The 22,319-nt window shown below is 36.8% G+C and overlaps 1 protein-coding gene and 1 long non-coding RNA gene across 7 annotated transcripts; one reads left to right on the forward strand and one right to left on the reverse strand.

The window, feature by feature from the left end:
- The first annotated feature begins 474 nt into the window (after positions 1–474).
- Positions 475–9,157, forward strand: LOC137944260 (RNA polymerase sigma factor sigF, chloroplastic). Of its 3 annotated transcripts, none has more exons than XM_068789888.1 (9): positions 475–645; positions 2,189–2,334; positions 3,977–4,095; positions 4,234–4,464; positions 4,549–4,813; positions 5,558–5,788; positions 7,244–7,384; positions 7,770–7,970; positions 8,701–9,157. In XM_068789888.1, the coding sequence occupies exons 1-9, from the start codon at positions 561–563 to the stop codon at positions 8,986–8,988; spliced, it is 1,707 nt and encodes a 568-aa protein (XP_068645989.1). In that variant the 5' UTR covers positions 475–560; the 3' UTR covers positions 8,989–9,157. The 3 variants fall into 3 exon arrangements, with proteins under 3 accessions (XP_068645989.1, XP_068645991.1, XP_068645990.1); XM_068789890.1 differs by having other exon boundaries at positions 4,028–4,095; XM_068789889.1 differs by having other exon boundaries at positions 2,189–2,328.
- Positions 9,158–9,952: 795 nt separating this feature from the next.
- Positions 9,953–12,795, reverse strand: LOC137944331 (uncharacterized). 4 transcript variants are annotated; one of them, XR_011110809.1, is made up of 5 exons: positions 12,248–12,795; positions 11,002–11,068; positions 10,795–10,812; positions 10,579–10,704; positions 9,953–10,209 (listed from the first exon to the last, which is right to left on the reverse strand). It is a non-coding gene; the product is annotated as an uncharacterized lncRNA (long non-coding RNA). The 4 variants fall into 4 exon arrangements; XR_011110808.1 differs by having other exon boundaries at positions 10,795–11,124; XR_011110807.1 differs by lacking the exon at positions 12,248–12,795 and having other exon boundaries at positions 11,002–11,368.
- Between the last annotated feature and the right edge of the window lie 9,524 nt (positions 12,796–22,319).

Consider the following 22,319-nt stretch of genomic DNA (forward strand, 5'->3'; position numbering starts at 1 on the left):
ACACGTAATTATTTTTTTAATTTATAATAAATTATAATCATAAAAGGTTACTCATTCTCTTCTTTATTTAAAAAAGAACATTAGAATCTGTTTTCCAGCCACTTCAACTGGCCTCAGCTAACACCCAAACATGAGTTGAAGTGGAAACAATTCATTTCAATTCAATTCAATTTTTCACTTCATTTCCACTTCATTGTGGAGTAACCCCTTCTAACGACTTCAACTATGAAATGCGTCATGCGGTTAATCTTTATCTCAGACTTCAAGTCGAGGAACCCCCCAAATTTGTGAACTGTTCTATGTTACGAGGCCGTACTCGTTCCCAGGTCTCTTTCCTACCGTTTGGAACTTGGAAAGACATTTTCTTACCCATACGTTATACGTATCTGACGTCCATATACGGATCTTTCCATCTATCCATTCTCGCAGTCGTGCCTCTTGGTCCTCATCCTCTCCTGCGAACTGGTTGAGAAATTTGAAGCCTGCCACGGTCAAGACCGTTCTATCTAATCATTTCCATGAAATGACACAAACTTTGTAACTACTGAATACCGCTGGGAATGGAGGCTGCAAAAAATGTCTTCTACTCTCCTCTCATCTACACTCCGAAAACCCGGGGCAGAAAATTTTCCCCTTCAACATCAGGTGTTTCCATCTGGAGTCCCTTTTCTGGGTTCGCTTCTTTTCATTCATTTGCACTATGCAGGGCGTGAAAAACCTGTTTGCTGCTCCATTTTTCTCGACGAGTAGTTTGAGATTACTGTTGTTGGTTTAACTTAAGAAATGCGGAATAGTGGGAAAACTTTTGGTTGAGTTGTATTTAGTGAAATGTACATGTTGGGTGAAGTGTTGGATTTTACTTTCTCTGTGTACTCTTCTATTGTCGTTGTTTAGTTTTTTGAAATCTGGAGTAGGATAGCGTTGAGTTTTGCTGTCTTCCTGAAACGGGATGTTATTGATGAAACCAATGGGTTTTGTTTATCTACATGGAGTGGAACTAAAAGGAAAGAAAAGGGCTGGATATTGCTAGTGTGTGTTATATCCTGGATTTGGAATTTTGGTTCGGAGGATACATGCAACAGTTACTAACTCTTTGTTATCCATTTCAGAGAGGCGGAACTTTAGGTGTATCTTTGCTGCGCAATTTTTCTCTTTAAATTGTTGCTTAGCATCTTCAAAATTTAAATAATCCAATGATTTTTGTACAGAGTGTCAAATCGTGCTCATATGTTACTATGAAATGTTGAACGAAAGTGAAGGAGATTAGGTGGCCGAAGTTTGTGTTTTGGTTGAAAAGGAAAAACAAACTTATGTTGTATGTGCATAATTTACTTGACTAGTTTCCTATTTAACTAATGTATCTTTCGTTTAATGAAGAAAAGTATTTGTTATGTCATCAGCTCTTTAAATGGGTTCTGGCGGAAGGAGCCTGCTACCTTTGGCTGCAAGCTTTGAGGCAGTAAGATAGGACAGAAGGAAAAACAAATTTATGTTGTATGTGTGTAATTTACTTGACTAGTTCCCTACTTACCTAATGTATCTTTTGTTCAATGAAGATAAGGAATAATAAATATGTTATCAGCTCATTAAATGGGTTCCTAGCAGAAGGAACCTGCTACCTTTGGCTGCAAGGTATTAGACTTATGAGCTTCATGATCTAGAATAGACATTCAATAGGAAGGGCAGGAAAAAAATTTGGATAGAAGCAGTAAGATAGGACTCATAAGCTTTCACTAAGTCCAGATATAGCACCTTGTAGAAACTTAAAGCAAAGTGGTGCTATCATAAAGTCTAAACAAATTCATGGCATGGCTATCTATCTTTTTGCGGTTTTACAGTGCAGTTAGGCAATCTTAGATAATCTTTACAATATAACTTTATGCCTGCAGCATTATATACTTTCTTGTTTCATCAACAAAGCTATTTTAGTTATAGACAATTGATCATTTGGGTGATTTTGGAATAGTTGTCTTGCAATTTGAAGTTTTCTTTGTAAAGTTTGAGTTTCAACTTGAGAGATCAGGACTTATTGTAGATGTATAGCCTGCTGAGTATTATTTGATTTTAAATCTTCTACATGTTTATCTTTAATTTTTTATTAGGCAGCTCCAATAAGTATAACAATTCTAATGATGGTTTTTTGTGGGTTAATATATGTTTTCCTACTTCTGACAATTTGATGTTACAGTTCAAATGATTAACGACGAAACAACTGTTGTTGTCACATCTACTTCAACAACATCAATAGCTCAGCATTTTCCTGCATCAGTTTTTCTACAAGATCATGATTTGAAGACTTCTCTGCCATTCGGCAGGGAAGACAGAACGGTACAGGTGAGCCTAAGGGAGATGTATGTGCACTTTTATGATTAATTTCCAAACATGGCCATAAGTTTTAACCTTATTCCCTGTATGGACATTAGTTTGCCCTATTTTCAGTTATGGTCATATAATCAAACTCTAAGCGGATAATCTGTAACTTGGCCTAAAATTTTAAGGACACCACCACTCATGTAAAATAGCTTTACTGCTTTTATACAATTTTTTGTTGAAAAGTTAGATTTGGTGGGGAGAGGTGGACCACCTCACCTGTATCTTATATGAGGGAACAAGGGGAAGGATCTGTCTCCTTTCCACCCTTCTTCTGCTTGTGCAGGGAGAGAAAGAGAGAAGGCAGTAAACCTTGTTATCTCCTGCACATGAGGATGCAACTTCCTACACATGAGAGCTAGAACAGTCTTGTGTAGGTGCTCTACTTCCTCTCCTTTTTCATGTGGAGCTCTTTCTCCCCTTAATGTGTAGACCTCTGCTGGCCTTGAACTCCTTGTGGTGGGAGGGTTGATCTCCTCTCTCCTTCTTTCCTGGTTTGTGGAGGGTAGATGAATCTTGAGAGAGGGGGGGCTATCTCTCTTCCCTTCTGTCTTGGTGTTGGAAGGAATGGGGAAGGAGGTGAATCCCTCTTTTACTAGAAGTGATTTAAATTTTTAGCATCAAACGAATAAAGTAAATGACTCCCCCCTAATTAACAAGATATGTTAGGTTTCTTGTGAGTATATTTGAAAATTGAAAGTATTAGAAAATACAGTAAAATTCTGGTTGTATTTAGAATTGAGCCAAATTTAGGGCAGTGTCCGAAAATCTAATATCATTTTTCAGTCATAAGACATCATGGATATGGCCATTTTGTGGGTGGAAAGTTTATAAATAGTGGATTCCACAATAAAGAGACTAAGAAGGTAAGTGGACTGCTGGAGGATAGTTAACACTTCAATGTAGCGGGAAGGAAGTAGAGAACTTGATAAGTATACTGCTTAAAACTTGATATCTGTATGCATATGTACATGTGTGATACAACTTTTTAAGCCTGAGATGACGATGTCTAATGCTTGAAACATGTTTTTTTTTTCAACGAAGTGCTTGATTTGGGTCTTTGAAGTACACATATTAGTGATCTAAGTGTTTCTGTCACTCTAAAACAGCTTGCGCCTGAGATCTTTGTTTTTCTTATGAGGTCCACTGTCATATATCCGATGCTCATAAGTGCCTGCTGTCTGGCTACACATCAATTGATGATGGAAGGAAACACGATTCACTGATTATGGCTCAATATAAAAGTGAAAGAGTGAATTGGAAAGTAATTGCAGTTCATGTATTTTAACTTCATCTATAAATAAGTTATTACTCTATGCATAAATATGAACAGCATTTTGCAGCCTTTCTACCGGTGTTCAAACTCCTTTTCCATGTTGCATGTTGGATCAAAGCATTCCTGAAACTTATGTCATGTCCATACAAACTATGAGATGGTCATTTTGGCTGAATTTTATCCCAAGCTAATTCATAAGATCCTCTAGTTTTCAAGAGATCACCTGTTAACTTGTAGTAGGTTGCATGTTTTATCTCTTTAGAATATTAAGAAATGAAATACAATTGATGGTTTCATGTGGCTGACATGTTTTAGTTTTTACCTTCTAAGGCATCATCTGAAAGAAGTCTGATAGACAGAGCTGTTCCATCTTGTGAACAGAAGAAAAGTGATCGGTACCTGAAAGACTTTCAACGCCAGCTACTTTATTGGCCAGGTGTCTGTTATTTGTAAGAGCGCTCACCTTTGGCTTTTTACTGCAAAAGATGCTTGCATCGTTTCTTGTTTTGGGAAAACATTTTCTTTGTCCAAAACATCAAATCGTTGCAGTAATTCTAGCATGTCATCCTTGTATCCAATTTTTGCAGATTACCCCCCATCCACTCAGACGAAAAACCACTGTCATCACTTAGAGAATCTACATCAAATGTGGCTGACAAAGTTGCAGACATTAAGCTGGAGTCAATGGGTTCAAGACATTTGGATTCAGCAGAACCATGGAATGCTCTCACTCTTGCAAAGGAAGCTGTGATGGCCTCAAAGGAAGCAGCTTTCTTAGCAGAAAATTTTGGCGCTTTGAATGAATCTCTTAGCCCGGGGTCTGTGTTCTTCAGATTTGGTGGTTATGTTGTTTTTCTGTTGTTGATCCCAATTGTCTTGCTAATAGATCCTGTTCTTCACAGATTGGAACATTGGGTCGGTCAATTTAATTTAGAGGAGGTAACTGTTGTCAGATCACAAAGACATTTGGAAAGACAATCAAAGAAGCGGAAGGCCCCAAACAAGCTAAATGTTGAGCATAGTAGTCGAAGAGTCAAAGATTCAGGCACTAAGATAGATGCCAGGAGCTTGAACTCAACTGATCCTTTTAAGTTTTTTTTGTTTAGTCATGAGACAAAACGACTTTTGACTGCAAAAGAGGAACATGATTTGTTTGTGCAGATAAAGGCAAGTTTCTTAATCCATAAAACTCTTGTACTTTTCGGAAGTTCCAAAGAAGGGGCTCTTGATTGGTACTGTTAAACAAGTTCAAGCAACCTAGGAATTCAATATTTCTTGGTTCACAATACTCCCAAATAACATGACTTTTGTATCTTTAGAAATTATCATCACGTGGTGATGCTTTCGAGGATTCCCCAACCATGATCATACATTAAGTCATGGTCATATATTAATAATATGAGTGTTCAGTTTGCACTCTGTTAGTGGTTTCTGTACGAATTGCTCTTGTTGGTACTATATGATGCCTGTTAGGGGGAATAATCCTACATTGGTTAAAGTTTGGAAAAATCTTGTGATTATTCATCGAAAAAAAAAAGTCTCATAACTTAGATTAGTCATTTTTGGATGGACAGAAACCCAACTTTAACATGGTAGAGCAGGGTATTTGTTTTGCCCATTAAATTTATGTGCCACCTATAATGTCCACATCTTAATTGGTGGTTTTGTTGTTTTCTATTGTAAGTGTTTTTCATTAAAAAAAAAAAAAAAAGTCCACATCTCAGTTCTGTCATTTGGTTTTTTAGTATGGATGTGAGAGGAAGTATCAGGTGGGATAATCTTACATTGGTTAGTTGGGGGGAAACAACCTCCTAACAGCTAGTCGTTCTGGGATAGACCAGGACCCATATTTAACAATACTGTTTAGCTGCAACTTTTGAAACAGGCTTTTGTCTGCTTGTAATCAAACAGTATCTGATGAAACTTGAGGAAGTGAAAGGAAAGCTTCGTGCACAATTTGGTCATGAACCAACACTGGTGGAGTGGGCTGAAGCAGTTGGAATGAGTTGCAGAGCTTTACAAGCTTGCATGAACTCTGGCAACAACAGTAGAGAGAAGATGATTTATGCCAATTTTCGCTTAGTTGTGCATGTGGCTAAAAAATATCAAGGAAGTGGACTTGGTATACACGATTTACTCCAGGTCAGCATTACTATAGCATTTGAATCCGCTGAAGTAGAATTTCATTTTGTTTTCATTTTTTCTAATAATTTTCTCTGAATAATATGTGAAAAAGATAGTAGTAATATGGATTTCTCTAGGGATTAAGGTGTTCAGAAGTCACATGATTGTCGAGAGTCATTAAGTAGGGGTATATTTGTAATTAGGTTAAGTGCAATGTTTTTTATATTATTGTGTAGAATTGTCATATGCAGAAGTGGCCCGATATTTTTCAGTTATGGGTTCTGTTATCATTAGAGCTGTATTTTGTATTTAAAGTCTCGTAGGGTCTTATTAAGATCTAAAACACAATAATCAAAGATCTACATCAACTCTTTCTCAGTTTCTGGTGTTTCAACTTTTACATGGTATTAAAGCCTATTCTGATCCAAGTATTTTTCTCTCTGCTTCACCAGTAGCAGTCCCTATTCTTGGGAAAGTTCTTCCCTGCCCTCTTAACTCCTCTTTTGGCCATTGTCCTCATCATCAACAACAAATGAAGTGTTTGTGCCCTAATTAGTTTCCTAAGAGCTGTGTTGTCCCAGTTTTTGGATTTGTGTGCCTGCACAGTTTACTATAAGTGCCTAACAATTATGAATCTAGTCAACAGGAAAAGTGCTTCACACAACAACGTGATGGTTAAGGGAACAGAAATTGTTTCTTTCTGTTTTTTTTAGTAACACCAAAATATAATGTAAGAACTAGAGAATATACAAAAGAGGTTCACCAAGTGTGTGAGGCTACTTCTATAATTTGAGTACTTGATTACTTTAAAATGGCTAGCGAAGATTTTTGCTTCCTTATTAAATCTGGTCTTCCAGGTTGACAGTAGTACTGGGTCCCATACCATGCCCACACTCTTCATGAATCTATGTGAGAGATCATGATTCACTCATTCTTGGCTGACATGTGCTTGAGAACATTGCAGTAAGGAAATTTTCTTAAGAAAGACAGGAGTACCATCTGGTTCTGGAAAATATTTTTTTTGGCACCATTTCTTTCGGAAACTTTACAAAACTTGCCAAAGAAAAAGCTGAAACCTCTGATAATCTGAAAATCTGTAAGAATTTACCCATTTATTATCATGTCACCAAAAAGATTGAGATATTGTTGTCATCTTTTCTTAATATGACTGTAATTTTTCATTCAATATGGTCATGCCTAATAAATTCTGCAGTCTTTTGAAAAGCAGGATTCTTTTTCTTCTTGCATTTGATCTTGTCTTTGTTTTTGTGAGGTGCAAGTGCAAGCATGCTATTGTGACCTCTTGCTAAAAAGAGCTTGTTATTCCTTTGCATTTGAGATGTAGCCATCTTTTTTATGTTCATAGGTATTTTGTAGTATTGGAGCTCTATAGCCACCTATTATTTGGCTGCATAGTGAGTTTTCTGGCTATTGTCTTTACTACCAACTCTGAGTGGCTCTCTGTTATTGCAGGTGGGCAGTATGGGTCTTATGAAGGGCCTGGAAAAGTTCAAGCCCCAAGCTGGATGTAGGTTTTCAACATATGCTTACTGGTGGATCAGGCAATCCATTAAGAAGGCTATATTTCTACACTCCAGGACTATCCGTTTGCCTGTAAGGGTTCTGTTATTCTTTGTGCTGTCATTCTTATGCTCCATCATCGATGATTAGAAGGGTTACGTTCATGCCACAATATCTTAATTGTATAGTGATCTGACGAAGATGTTAGCTTTTGAAATTTGTAAAAATCTTTTGATTTAGTTGTTTAGAAAATACCCTTCTGTGCAGAGTATGCTTTTCCTGTTCTCCACATTTACTAGAACATTGTGGTTATATCATAAAGCCGCTAGTGCGTTGTTAGTCAACTAGTTGTATTCACTGTTGATTCAATCATGATGTCTCGTTTTGGTTGTACAATCTGACAAAAAGGGTGATTCTAATGAATGTAATGAATTGGAGAACTAACTGTACTACTGAACCTTCTGTGTTATGGTTGCAGGAAAATGTGTATGCACTTCTAAAGAGGGTCAATGTTGCAAAGAAGTCATTTATTCAAAAAGGCCATTTCCCATCAAATGAAGACCTGGCAAAATCTCTTGGCATTTCAGTAGTGAAATTAGAAAGGCTGTTGTTTACCACTCAAAAACCAGTATCGATTCAACAGCCTGCATGGGGATCTGATCAGGATGTGACATTTCAGGTAACACTTGGCATTATCCATCTTAACCAAAGTAGATGCGATTAGTGATCTGTTTTTTGCCACATAATAATGTTGGATGCTATGCTAAAGTCTATGAAAATGTGTTTTTTGAATTGTTGTGGATATGCTCTGTTGCCATTTGTTTGATGGGTTTTTTGGTCTCTTTTCAGTTCCAAATGATTTTTTCTAACTATATCTATGCGATAAAAATAAGATAGTATGATGAGAATACTTAACCATCTTAGATGCATTCTGCATGCAATGAAGCCCCTGGAATGGTGGTTTTAGTGGTTGTCTCGATGTGTTGAGTTCTCTATCGAGTATCCTTCTCCATGAGCAGTCTTTTTACTCTGATTGTAGGTGGGCTATTGCTGAAAGTAACATGAATGGGTTCCTAGTGAGTAGTGACCTCAATTAAAAAAAACTTAATATGGATGTGTTCTTATTGACCTGAAGATATTGAACCACTAACTATACTTAACCTGGTGGTTAGGCAATTGGGCAGACTTGACTGGAGCCTTTTGCTGAATACTTGCCTTGTGAAAACTCGTTTGATCATTTTCCCATATTCCCTGCTATAAAGTTCTCTAATCATTACCGGTCATTGTGGTTCGGATCACCCACTCAAAATTGTCTGCAATTGCTCTTGCTCAAATGCATGCATGATGTCCAGTCCTCAGAGTCTTTACACCATAGATTTGAGTTTATATTATTCTATCAATCATCACAGGAGATCACAGCAGACCCAGCAGATGAAATCCTCAGCATTACTGTGGATAAGCAATTGATGAGGCGGCATGTTCGAAACCTTCTTACTACCCTCACTCCAAAAGAGAGACAGGTAGTCCTACTCCGTTATGGAATCCACGACGGAGAAAAGAAATCTTTGTCAGAAATTGGGAGGGTATTTGGAATATCAAAAGAGAGGGTAAGGCAAGTGGAGAACAGGGCAATAGAGAAGCTCAAAAAGTTCCTCTCCAGCGAAGGGCTTGAGGTGTATGTTGATTTGATCACTTGAAGGTAGTCTCACCTGCTTAAATTTCCTCTCATTCTGTATAGAGCAAGGAATAAATCGAGTTGGTTCAGTTAACCTCCAAATGACTGATGTAAATATTGATCCCTTTACTTCCTCCAAATGACTATTTGTTATTTTTTTTTATTATATGTATCCATGACTGATATTCATTTCTTTTTCTTGTTTTTATCATTTTAATCATAAAATTAAAAATGACATTATTGTAAATATATTAGGTGCAACTAGGGTTGGTTCGATTTGAGTCCCAACTTTCACTCAGTGTTATAACCTCACATTTACACATGTTGTGGCCATTTTATTAAGCACATGGTCGAGCTAAGTTCACAGCAAAATCCAAGTTGAATTGGATTTTAATGACTATATCTTTGTGAAGTGTGTGTTGTCCAGCCAATTTTCCTGAACACAGAATTTATATCTGTAAGCTGTAGTATTTGCCTTCCTTAGTGGTGTTGATAGGGCAGGACGAGGTCAGGTCTTATGGTCTTTAAGAATGGTTAATTCGTGTATTAATATGGTCTACTAATTTTAATTGGGTTTTAGAACTTTAGGATACAACAGGAATAAAATTGACCAAAGGCATTTTAGTAATTTTTTTTAAAAAAAAGAGGAGAAAGAGGGAGAAGAGTTTAATAGAAAAGAGAAAAAAGGAGACATCAGAGAGCATGAAGGAGAAGGGAAGAGGAGACGATGAGGAGGAAGAAGAGAGAGAGAGAGAGAGAGAGAGAGAGAGGAGAAAAGGAGGCAAGAGGATTTCGATACAATCGAAGATTGGAAGCTGTAGTAAATCCATGTTATGCTAAATGTCTTTACAAGCTTCCATGTTTAATCTTATTGTGAGTAAGAGTAGAACTTATTGAATTCACTCATACACACGTTGAAATATTTTCAGAAGAACGGGAGACAAACTGAGAGTTGTCAACTATTAGTACTAGTTAAGAGAGTCTACTTTAGGCAGAAATTAGGAGTGGCAGAATAAATATTTTTTTTCATTATATTGCTACAGTTACTTTCTCTTTTGGGGGTGTACTGCTAATTCTTTTGGTAGATTGTATGAAAGTAAGTAGGAGAATGCAATAGGAAGGCACTTTTTCTCTGAGAAAAGTAGTTTGCAGATCCAAGAGTCGCGCTACTGATGCCTGCAGAGCCCAGTTTCTTCTTAAATGAATCATTGCAGCATCAAGGCAAAATATTTCCGATCAATACCTGAAAAAAAAAGGATGAACTAATCGTTTTAGAGCGGAATTAGCTTAAACTTTCTACTGGTAGAGGACAATGAGGGCAAACAGATTGTGTAGAATTTTGTGAAATGACAAAATGTTAAAATCACTTTGGGTCTGTTTGGAACCCCTAAAAAAGAAAAGAAAAGAAAATGAGAATTTGATCATTATTATTTCTAAAAATAATTAACTAAAATGAGATGATGATTAAATTCTCCTTTTCACTAACTATTTTTAGGAATAATAGTAATTGAATTCTCATTTTTTTTCTTCTTTTCTACGGGGTTTCAAACAGACCCTTCCGGTAGATTAAACCCTTTGAAAGAATGAAACAAGAACACAAAAATAAACCTGCCTCTCAATTGTGAAAGGAAGAAACCTGTCAAGGTTCTCTTTCAATCATTTCGCGGACATCATTGACTACCAGCCATGCTTTATGACCACCGATCACTTCAGATAGTTTCTTGCCATCCCTCCACAGCTGTGGATTAAATTTTTTTTCTCGTTGTTATTGGAGAAGAAAAAGTGGTAAATATCTAAACAGCAGTTTATTTGATAATAGAAGTTTCACCTGTATGGTTGGCATCTTCTGCTCTTGTTGAAAAACGCGGGAAAGCACAATCAAGTTTTTATCAGACACTATTCCTTAAAGAGTTAGTTTGATATAAAGTAAAACTTGAGCACGGGCTGGATGTTTTTGGAGATTGAGGACTTCATAATTGAATTATTAACGATAAAAAGAAGAGGTTCCCGAATTGAATAAAAAATAAAGACTTACAGTGATTCCTGCACGATTCACAAGCCTTTGTGGGACAGTGTTAACATCAATGCAGCAGAATTGGATTCTAAGTGCAAACAAAATATGTCCTCAAAAACATTTCAAACCCAAAAAATTTGTCCACTTCATTAAGAGAAAAAACAGATTTGTTAGTTCATAGTAACATTCTATGGATTGTGCATCTGTATACTTCAAATTTACATAAGCAGGCACAATCATAGTTCACTTCGACATTATGTCAGATTACAACAGAGAAAAAGGGATAATTAACCTATCCGGACAATCATAGTTCTACAAGGGAAATGCTTTGGAAACAGAAAGAAAACTACAAGAAAAACAAATCTAGAACACAACAAAACGTAGGAAGAAAAGTAGAGGGAGAACAAATTAGAATGCTAGAACACAACAAGCTGTTAAGAAATAATTCTCAAAAGTTATGAGAGAAGCAAGAGAGGAACTTTTTGAGTAACATGAAACCAAGGAAAAAGAATAAATGGAGACAATAAAAAAAAATAGTTTGAAATGGTAAAGTAACTTATAATAGAACACAACAATTTGTTGAGAAATAATTCTCAAATATTATGAGAAGCAAGAGAGGGACTTATTGAGCAACAGGAAAAAGAATAAATAAAGATAATCGAAAAAAATTGTTTACAAAAGGTAAAGATTATAATAGTTTGCAGTGAGTCGATAACTCTAAGAAACATTACTTAAAAAAACCTCTCTTAATGATGATCGGATTTGCTTATATATTTGAACAAGAAATCTCCAGTTAAACTTTGCAAAACATTCCATTGTACTTATTTGCTTCTAATAATGTATCAGAACTTCACAAGATTTTTGTAATTAAGCTCTTAAACTTTTCCATCAAGAAACCTCTGATTTTCAGCCTTCTAGATTGACGAGTACATTTTTTGCATGTTTGATACGTTTCAAAATACTCTGAAGTTGTTTATTTTGTTTCACAGATCTCTTAATGTCTTGAAAATATTTCTATTAAAACTGCAAATTGTTTAATTTACATTTAATGAAATTGCTTTCCTATTGGTTCCAAATACATTTCTCACAGTTTACATTTTCTTTTTGCGTCCCAAAATTGTTTTGCTGGGTTTCTAGATTTTAAAGCCTGGATATAATGTTTAAAGTCTAAAAGAATTGCATGCAAAGAGAACTAAACAATGTGCTCCTTGAGAGAAAATACGCACGCCAACTGTTTACCTAGGAAGAGAAAAAAGCTCATGCAAACCTTGGGTAGTACTCTGCTGCTAATTTTTCCAACTTCGGTTTCAAATATATACATTTTCTGCACCATGCAGCCATCAGAAAAGAATACTAAAGCAGATGCATCATTGGAGAGGTTAAATGGTATCCAATGGATTCCAGCTCGATTACCACTGTGATTGTCAGTGCTTACATGAAGAGCCCATGATGATCATGTGCTACTCTTGGATGACTCAGGTTCAGGGACAACCGGAAATTTACAGAAGAATACTAGCATGGATCCTAGAAATTACATGGTGTATAATTAGGAAATAGGAACAAATTGGAGAATAGATGACTTTTAAGGATTTCACAATAAAATCTAGTTTGTAAATATCCCTTTGTATGTCTGTGTGGCTGTGACTTATTCTAGCCAAAATTTGTGTTCAGAAACTGATGCAGCACGATTAAGTTGATTAAGTGTACCTGGTTGTTGAAATGCGTTTCTGGAAATTGAGAAGGAAAAATAAGAAACAGAGAGGGAGAAGAAGAGAGAAGGGGAAGAGACTAAGTTGAGAGGGAAACTTGCAAAATTATCATTCATCTGATCTTCAATTCGTATAGCCATTAAATAAAATCAAAGTATAATTTCAAATTTCAAAAGACGATAAAATCTTTAATCAACTCCTAAAATCATGAAAATAAAAAATAAAAAAATTTACAAAAATATTTCCTAAGATGTATAATCACCACCCACCCACAATGTGGTAGGTCTAGCGGTGACCTGATGCCTCCGAGTGTACGCTCATACAAACGATGGTATCCGATGGGTGTCTCCACCAACTCTCCTGGGGTGAGCGAAACTCGACCCTATTGAGTGTAATTCCCCATGGCTCTAACAATAATCCAACAAATCAGGGTCCAACTGTTGCAGTATGTCACAGGAAATCCAAGTGCAGTCTGAATCTAGTCACCCTACGAACGTATTAGGAAACGTTGAACCTCAGCACTTTTGGTAAAAAATTGTCCATCTAAAATAGTATCAACATTGACTTTTTGTGCTAGTGTGATATGGAGAGGAGCGGGATCAAAAGGGACATGAAAAAAGGGAATGAGTGCTGTGTCGGTAAATATGGTGGAGTCAAAGAGGTTGTTGACCATAGGTTGACTCCCTTATTGCTTTTGATGATAACAAGACTTAATTGATCTAACAATTTGCAAAACTAAGTATTTCAAATACTCTACATTCAAGAGTCAATGCATCTTAAGGTCTAAAACTTCAAAACAATCAAGCCTACTCAAGACCTCAAGCAACAATGAAAAACGTTCCTTGAAGAAGCACCTACAAAGAAGAAGACAACGAGAGGACTAGAGTTCAAATGTAAAAGTCAATAAGTCAAAAATTAGTGACAAATGTAAAAAGAATTTCTAAACTCTTTTCTTTATGTACAATGGAGTATATGGAGCTTTAGGTCATATATTGCATATAAACATGTTTACGAACATCATAAACATCCTTTAGAATATGTTAGAGCAATTAGACAAAATCATTCCCATGCTTTTAAAGTCACCTTAGTTGAACTGGCACTGGAATGATCGATCATCCAGGAGTGTGCAGGCCAAGAAAGCATGATTGATCAACCATAGTCGATTGATCGATCATCCAGAACATGGTCATATCATGCTATAAAGCAAGATCGATCATCCTATTTGGATTGATCGATCAATATTGTCCAGGCAAGTGAATTTCACAAGGAATGATTGATCATCCTAGATGATTGATCGATCTGACAGAACCTTGCCAGTCAGAGACACAAAGCATGATCGATCACCCCCTAGCAATGATCGATTAACTTAACTTTTCAGGACCAATGGTAATATATTGATCGATCAGTCTATCGACCATTAAGTTAGATCCTGAGACAAAAAGAGCCGTTATGATAAATTGACTGATCAATCACTTTATCAGTCAATGTACTGATTTTTGCAAACGGGCAAAAACGGCTAGTTTGGCTTAGGAAGTTATAAATACCCCACCAAAGTGTGTATTAAGAAATTACTGAGCATTTATTGGCAAAACCTTTGAGTTTTTATCCTCAAACTTGAAAAACTTATCAAAAGTGCTTTAGAGTGAAAGAGTGAGCCTCATCCTTGAAAATTCCACTACTCTTTCCATTCTTTTCCTTGTAGTGCATTCTAGACAAGTTCCCTCACTCCATATTGTGCTGTTAAAGAAGTGGAAGTTTGGATCTCTCAAGGAGATGGAACTCTCCAAGTAAAGGGTGTAAGTTTTCATTTATTTTATTTTCTACTTGTGAAAGGTTTATCTAGAACCTATTCAATCTAGATAGAAAGGGCCAGCTAGAGCTAGAATCTAGTATTAATCTCTTGGGGAGATTTTTATTATAAAAAGCATGTATTGAGCTACATGTAGCTTAAAGAAAGCTGGAATCTTTTTGTATAAATTCCAGCTGTTAGAGCTTTGAAATAGAGGAATTTTTGAAGCAAGGGTTGTTGGGCAGTGATTACCATTAGGGGAACATCGATAACAAAAATTCTCTTGTCTCCTATGGTGCGTGCATATTTACTTTACATTGAAATTGTGAATTTGCATTATTTTATTATTACATGCACTACTTAGTTTTAATTTGAAATTCTCAATTCACCCCCCTCTTGAGAAGCCAACAGAGGTGTAATACAAAATGGGTTAGTAATGGATGAGTAGCCCCTATATGACATCAAGTCTTCAATGTTAAAAATGGAGCTAATTTTTGAGTCAAGTGGCAAGTCAACAACGTAAGCATTAGGACCTACCCTTTTAACACTTGAAAAGGTCTTACACTACAAGCTTGTAACTTTCAAGCAGGTTCAATAGGAAACTGCTCAGGTCAAATCTGAACAATATTATAGGCACCCACATCAAAAAAAATTTCACGTTTATGCACATCAGCTTAAAATTTATACTGGGCATTACTTGCTCAATGTGGCTAGTAACTTCAGCATGTAGTTCTTGAACCCTACGTACAAATGAAGTGGCTGACTCAGATACCCTAGCATGGGGAGATGTAGGTAGGAGATCTAAAGGTTTCGGAGGCTAGTAACCATGAACAACTTGAAATAAACTCATGCCTATCGGTTTATGGAATTATCGTATGCAAATTGAGTACTCGAAAGAATTAAGTCCCAAGTTCGGTGCTGATCACCAACGAGGCATCGAGTAGGCTTCCCAAGCTTCGATTACTGAGTTTAGTTTGGCCGTCAGTTTGATGGTTGTAAGTAGTAGAGAATTACAATAGTGATGGGGAATGGACCACCAAGAACTTGCTAAGAAATGGTCGAAGCCTACGTCATCATTCACATAAAAGTGCTTAGTGCATTGGATAGTCCAAATGGCATGACTTACTCATAAAGCTCATCCTTAGTCTTAAAAACAGTTTTCCATCATCTCTCAAGTGGACCAGAATTTAATGGTAACCGCTTTGTTGAATTTTTGGAGAAGAAAAATATTTCATTGACTTGTTTTAATTTGAGTACAATGAGCCTCTATTTATAATAGACGAAACAAATAGAATCCAACTACAATTAAATTACTCTTGTCCCAGTTACACCCAAAGTCTAACACAATTAAACAAGTGATCATAAATAGAAGACTAATGTTGAATTTAGGATCCCTTTTCTGAAATCACGAGCAAGAAGAAAGAGGAGAGAGAGTGCTCTCGGGTAAGGAGGAGAAGAGAGAAAACGGAAAAAGAAAAGAGAGAGGTTAAACAAGAGAAGAGTTCTTCACGTGAAAGAGAAAAACTTAAACTCCTTTCTTAATTATAATCCGTGTACAAGGTCCTCTATTTATAATAGAGGATGTGGTAGAGTCCATATATAATTACACTTCATTCTCCTAATTACATTCAGTCTCTTACTCTTAAAGATAAGCCTATCATGATAAGATAACTCAAAGTAAACTAGAAGTCTACCATAACTCAAATACTAACTCCTTATGAGGACGTGACCTTTAGGATAAGAGGCCAGCTTGTGGCTATCTTGTGGGTCCCACTAGACCTTCTAACCAGCTCGTGACTCTCCTTAGGAGTCCTTCTTGATCTTCCAACCTGCTTGTGTGAGTCCCACTTAATGTTCCAACTTATGAGATAAGACGGCCAGCTTGTGGTAGTCCTACTTGATCTTAAACTCTTCTAACTCATGCTAGCTCGTGTGATGATTCATCAAGTCATCCCTCGTCCTCATGGTGGGTCCTACTAGCTCGTGCAAGCTTCGTGGAACCTCCCTTGTAACACTCCCCCTCAAGTTGGGGGTGAGAAAACATTATAAATGCCCAACTTGCTGCAAATGGTAGACAAAATTTTATGAGTGACTGGTTTGGTGAGAATGTCTGCAACTTGACTCTGTGAAGATATATGTTTAAGAGATAATATGCCTGTTTGAAATTTTTCTCGTATGAAATGGCAGTCTATTTCAATGTGCTTTGTTCTCTCATGGAAGACCGGATTTGATGTGATATGTATAGCCGCTTGATTATCGCAATATAGATCCATAGGAGCTTCTTTATATAAACCCAGTTCAGTGAGAAGAGATCTGATCCATAGAAGTTTACTAATTGTGTGTGTCATGGCTCTGTATTCTGCTTCTACACTAGACCATGCAACTACATTCTGTTTCTTGCTTATCCATATAACCAAGTTCCCTCCAATCATAGTACAATATCGCGAAGTGGATTTTCTGTCATCCGAGGATCCGGCCCAGTTTGCATCTGAGAATCCTTCTATGTTAAAGTGACCATGGTTCTTGTAGAGAAGCCCTCTTCCTAGAGCTCCTTTCAAATATAGCAATATTCTTTCTAAAGCTTGCCAGTGGCTGATTTGTAGTTTATGCATGTATTGACTCACCACACTTACTGCATATGATATATCTAGCCTTGTTACACAAAGATAAATAAGTCTTCCCACAAGCCTTGATATTTTCCAATATCCACATCTTCTCCAGTACCTGCACATAATTTTGTATTTGAGTCCATCAGGGTGTCTACTGGTCTACACCCCATCATTCTTGTCTCTTCCAGTAGATCAAGGACATACTTCTCTTGAGATAGTACAATCCCATGTCTGGACTGTAGTACTTCAATTCTCAGAAAATATTTAAGTAGTCCAAGATCTTTTGTCTTGAATTCTGCGCATATATTTTCTTTGGTTTCCTGGGTGCCTCCGGGATCACTACCGGTTAAAATAATATCATCAACATATATTGCTAGGATCACCTTGCCTTTGGGCATGTCTTTAACAAATACGGAGTGATCTACCGAACATCTGTGAAATCCAGCCCGTAAGAGGGCTTGGCTAAAATTTTCAAGCCACGCTCGAGGAGACCGTTTCAGACCATAAAGAGCTTTCTTTAATTGACATACTGACCCCCCCTCAACCACATAACCAGGTGGTTGTTGCATATAAATCTCTTCTTTAATATCCCCATTAAGAAAAACAATTTTCACATCAAGCTAATATACCTGCCAGGAAGAATTAGCAACCAGAGATAATAAAATAAGTATCGAGTTCATTTTGGCCACTAGAGAGAAAGTTTCCTCACAATCAATACCATAACACTGTGTATAGCCTTTAACAACAAGGCGAACTTTAAGACGAGCAACGGACCAATCCGGATTATGTTTCACCGTAAAAACCCACTTGCAAACGACAAGTTTTTTTTTTTTATGGCAAAGGAACGAGAGCCCATGTCTGATTTTGATATAGTGCCTACATTTCTTTGTCCATTGCCGCCTTCTACCCTGAATGTTTGAGTCTCCTGATAGGATTGTGGGACTGATCTGGAGGAAATAGATGAAAGAAATTGACAACATAGAGGTGATAAATGATGGTGAGACATAAAATTTGAAATGGGGTGAGAGGTGGAAGGCCTAGTGGAAGTTCTGGGTTATTTTCTAGAGGCAATTGGACGAGTATCATATTATGGACCAAAAACAACTGGGGAAGATAGATTTACCTCAGTGGGATCCGTGAACTCAGCAGGTGTGGTGTCAGCCAGTGCGTCTGGGGGTTGAGCCGTTTCTTTATCAAGGGGCACAACCAGTTGAGGAGAACCTAGTACTGAAGAGAGACCTGGAGGGGCACTATCAGAATAATATAAAGAGTCTTAAAAAAAAGTGACATCTCTGGACACAAGTAAACGTTAGAGAGTGGGATTATAGCAAACATAACCCTTTTATGTATGAGAATATCCCAAAAAAATACATTTGATAGCTTTTGGATCGAGTTTACAGTGTTGTGGAAAAGTAACATGAACAAAACATTGACACCCGAAGACTTTCAAGGGAAGTGCAAAAGGGTCATCATTTGGCAATAATTTCGAGTATGGGGATTTATTACCTAGAACAGAAGAAGGTAACCTATTTATAAGAAAACATGAAGGGAGAATGGCATGAGGCCAATAAAAGTATGAAACTTTCATGACATATAATAGATTGCGGGCTACCTCAAGAATATGACCTTCTTCCGTTCTGCTACACCATTTTGTTGAGAGGTGTAGGCACACGAAGTCTGATGGACAATGCCATTTTTTTGACAAAAGGAGTCAAGATTTCTGGAAGTATATTCTTTGGCATTATCAGACCGGAGTACTTTTATTTTCTGACTAAACTAAGTGAGTACCATAGCATGAAAAGACTTAAATATGGATGGTATTTCAGAACGTTCTTTAAAAAGAAATACCCAAGTGGTACGAGTAAAGTTATCAATAAATGTAATAAAATACTTGACTTTGGAAATATTTGAGACACTCAAGGGTCCCCATACATCTATATGAATCAATGAAAAAGGGGTAACACTTTTACGTTCTGGACGCGTTGAGTATATAGTTCTTTGGTGTTTGCTCAGTTGACAGACTTCACAAGTTAATTCTGACCTTGCTTTAAGAGTAAGAAAAAGATGATGAAGAGATTGTGCGGATGGATGTCCCAACCGGTTGTGCCATAGACTTGTCTCGGTTTCATTGGTTGAAACAGTATTTATTTGAGGCACATCTTGGTAGTAGAGCCCCCCTTGTTCATGGCTTCCACCAATCACCTGCTTCGTTATAAGATCCTGAAAAAACACAAGAAGTAGGTGAGAAGGTGATAGAGCAATTAAAATTTTTTGTGAGCTAACTAACAGATAAAAGGTTGAAGGGAAAAGTAGGAACAAACAGAATATCTGTGAGCGGATGTGATGGTGTAGCGGAAGTGGATCCTTTCCCTAGAACTTTAATTTGAGAACCGTCAGCTATGGTAACAATTTTTTGTGAAAGACAAGGAGACACTGAGTGTAGTAAATTTTTGTTACCTGTGAGATGTTCAGAGGCCCCTGAGTCAATTATCCAAGATGAAGAGGAGGCAGATAGCATACCTGAAGCGGTGGTGGCAGCAGCAGCAGTGGAGGATGGACTTGAACCAGAACCCAATAGTGTTTTAATTTTCTAGAATAACTCATACTCATCATCATTAATGTTTTCTTTTCTGTGGATTTGGTAGGTAGTTCCTCCTTTGTAGCACTTAATAAGGCTTGATGAGCCTTCTTATAACATATCTCTGCAATGTGGCCATATCTTCTACAAAAGGTGCATTCCTTGTCTGAATAGCACATATCTATAGTGTGGCCAGTTTTCCCACACTCAGTGCATTCTTTACAATTTGTTTTGTCATAACCATTCCTTCCACCTCTTCCTCGTTCTCCTCTAGAATTTCTGCCACGACCTCGGCCATGGTCAGATGATGGTCCCCTATGCTCGGAGTACATAGCGGATGGCACTGCAGTAGTAGAGGAAGAAGTGTCTGGAATACGAAGTAATGTGACACATACATCATCAAAAGTGGGAATAGCCGAAGTGCTAAGGAGTTGACTTTTAGCAACTTCAAAATACGGCTTAATGTTTGCAAGGCATATGGCAGTGATTAAAACTTCTTTTTGTTTGTCTTGGACAGAGACATCTGTAGAGGTAGGCTGAACTATATTCCATTCTTGAAGAAGACCTCTAAAACTAGCCAAATATTCATGGATATTTTTTCCTTGTTTAGTGTTAAACATTCTTTGGAGAATATCATATGGCTTGTGTAAGTTGTCAGAGCAGGAATATAGCTTAACACATGTCTCCCGAATTTGTTTAGCAGTATTAATATGAATAACATTGTTGGAGACATGTTCTTCCATGCTGTTTATAAGCCAACTAATAACCAAAGTATCATTCCTCAACTACTTGTTATAAAAAATATCCTCTACATCAATAGGTGGTCCACGGTTGGTGAGGTGATCAAGAAGGTTTTTTGTTATAAAAAACCGACAAACCGATGTGGACCAGCTCATGTAATTTGATACCCCTCGCAAGGGTATAGTAGTAATATTGAGTATATCATTCTTGTTACTCATGTTGTCTTCAACCATAATAGGCAATTTAAAAAAAATCCAATTAATAAAAAAGCCAAGTAGTGTTCTTTGACTAACTCGGTTAATGGAGAGATTTAACATTGACGCTAAATGATCATTATTCTGATTTTATTTCCTGAATAACCACTCATAAGATGACTCAATATCAATCTTCTATATCAAGGGACTCTTGTTCCCACACAATTTATTTATTTTTCCAATTATCTCCTCATGAACTAGTCTTGCAAAAAAAAATTCCAAACCGACAAAACTGTTTTGATAGCTTCTTCTAGACCGAGAGACAATCATATCCATAAGATGAAAAAGAAAACACTCACATAATCATCTTCAAATCATCTTCTAAATTCGGACCAATAACATGAAATAATAAAAATAATGAAGGAACTTATCTCACACTTTTTGATCTTCCTTCACAAGGAGTCTTCTATGAGTGGTTTTGATCATACCTTTTTAGAGCATTCCTTTTGACGAAGGGATCCTAAATTTAATGCTCTGATACCGTGTTGAATTTAGGATCCCTTTTCTGAAATCACGAGCAAGAAGAAAGAGGGAGAAAAAAGAAAGAGGAGAGAGAGTGCTCTCGGGCAAGGAGAAGAGAGAAAACGGAAAAAGAAAAGATAAGCAAGAGAAGAGTTCTTCACGTGAAAGAGAAAAACTTAAACTCCTTTCTTAATTATAATCCGTGTACAAGGTCCTCTATTTATAGTAGAGAATGTGGTAGAGTCCATGTATAATTACACTTCATTCTCCTAATTACATTCAATCTCTAACTCTTAAAGATAAGCCTATCATGATAAGATAACTCAAAGTAAACTAGAAGTCTAGCATAACTCAAATACTAACTCCTTCTTATGAGGACGTGACCTTTAGGATAAGAGGCCAGCTTGTGGCTATCTTGTGGGTCCCACTAGACCTTCTAACCAGCTCGTGACTCTCCTTAGGAGTCCTTGATCTTCCAACCAGCTTGTGTGAGTCTCACTTAATCTTCTAACTTATGAGATAAGACAACCATCTTGTGGTAGTCCTACTTGATCTTAAACTCTTCCAACTCATGCTAGCTCGTATGATGACTCAGCAAGTCATCCCTCGTCCTCATGGTGGGTCCCACCAACTTGTGCAAGTTTGGTGGAACCTCCCTTGTAACAACTAACATAACTAAAAACACTTTTAAACAAGGACTCTTTTTTGAAACTTCTGTTGAATTTCTGAAAAAGAGAAAAACTTCTCTAACTTGTTGTAATTTGAGTAGATGAACCTCTATTTATAATAGAGGAAACAAGTAGAATCCAATTACAATTAACTATCGTTATCCCAGTTACACCCAAAGTTAAATACTAAAAGATAAGTCTTAAAACAATTAAACAACTAAACATAAATAGAAAACTAACATAACTAAAACACTTTTAATTGAGACTCTTCTATGAGACCTACTTCCATTAGACTTTTCTTAGACTCCACCATATTAATTCTGACTGTGTGAGACTTCTTACTGTGAGAGTCATGTAAGACTCTTCTATATCTACTCTTCAACACTCCCCCTCAAGTTAGAGTTTATAACTTCAACTTGCAATGAAAAGGATTTTTGGTCTTCAATTTTCTTTTGCTAAAAAAGATTCTTCATTGATGCAAAAAAAATCATCTTTATGCAAAAACTTCATCTTTTGTGCTCCCCCTTTC

The sequence above is a fragment of the Aristolochia californica genome, unplaced genomic scaffold (assembly GCF_029961685.1).
Source record: "Aristolochia californica isolate CCGP_79_NKW_82.1479 unplaced genomic scaffold, dmAriCali1.0.hap1 SCAF_11, whole genome shotgun sequence".
Lineage (NCBI taxonomy): Eukaryota > Viridiplantae > Streptophyta > Magnoliopsida > Piperales > Aristolochiaceae > Aristolochia > Aristolochia californica.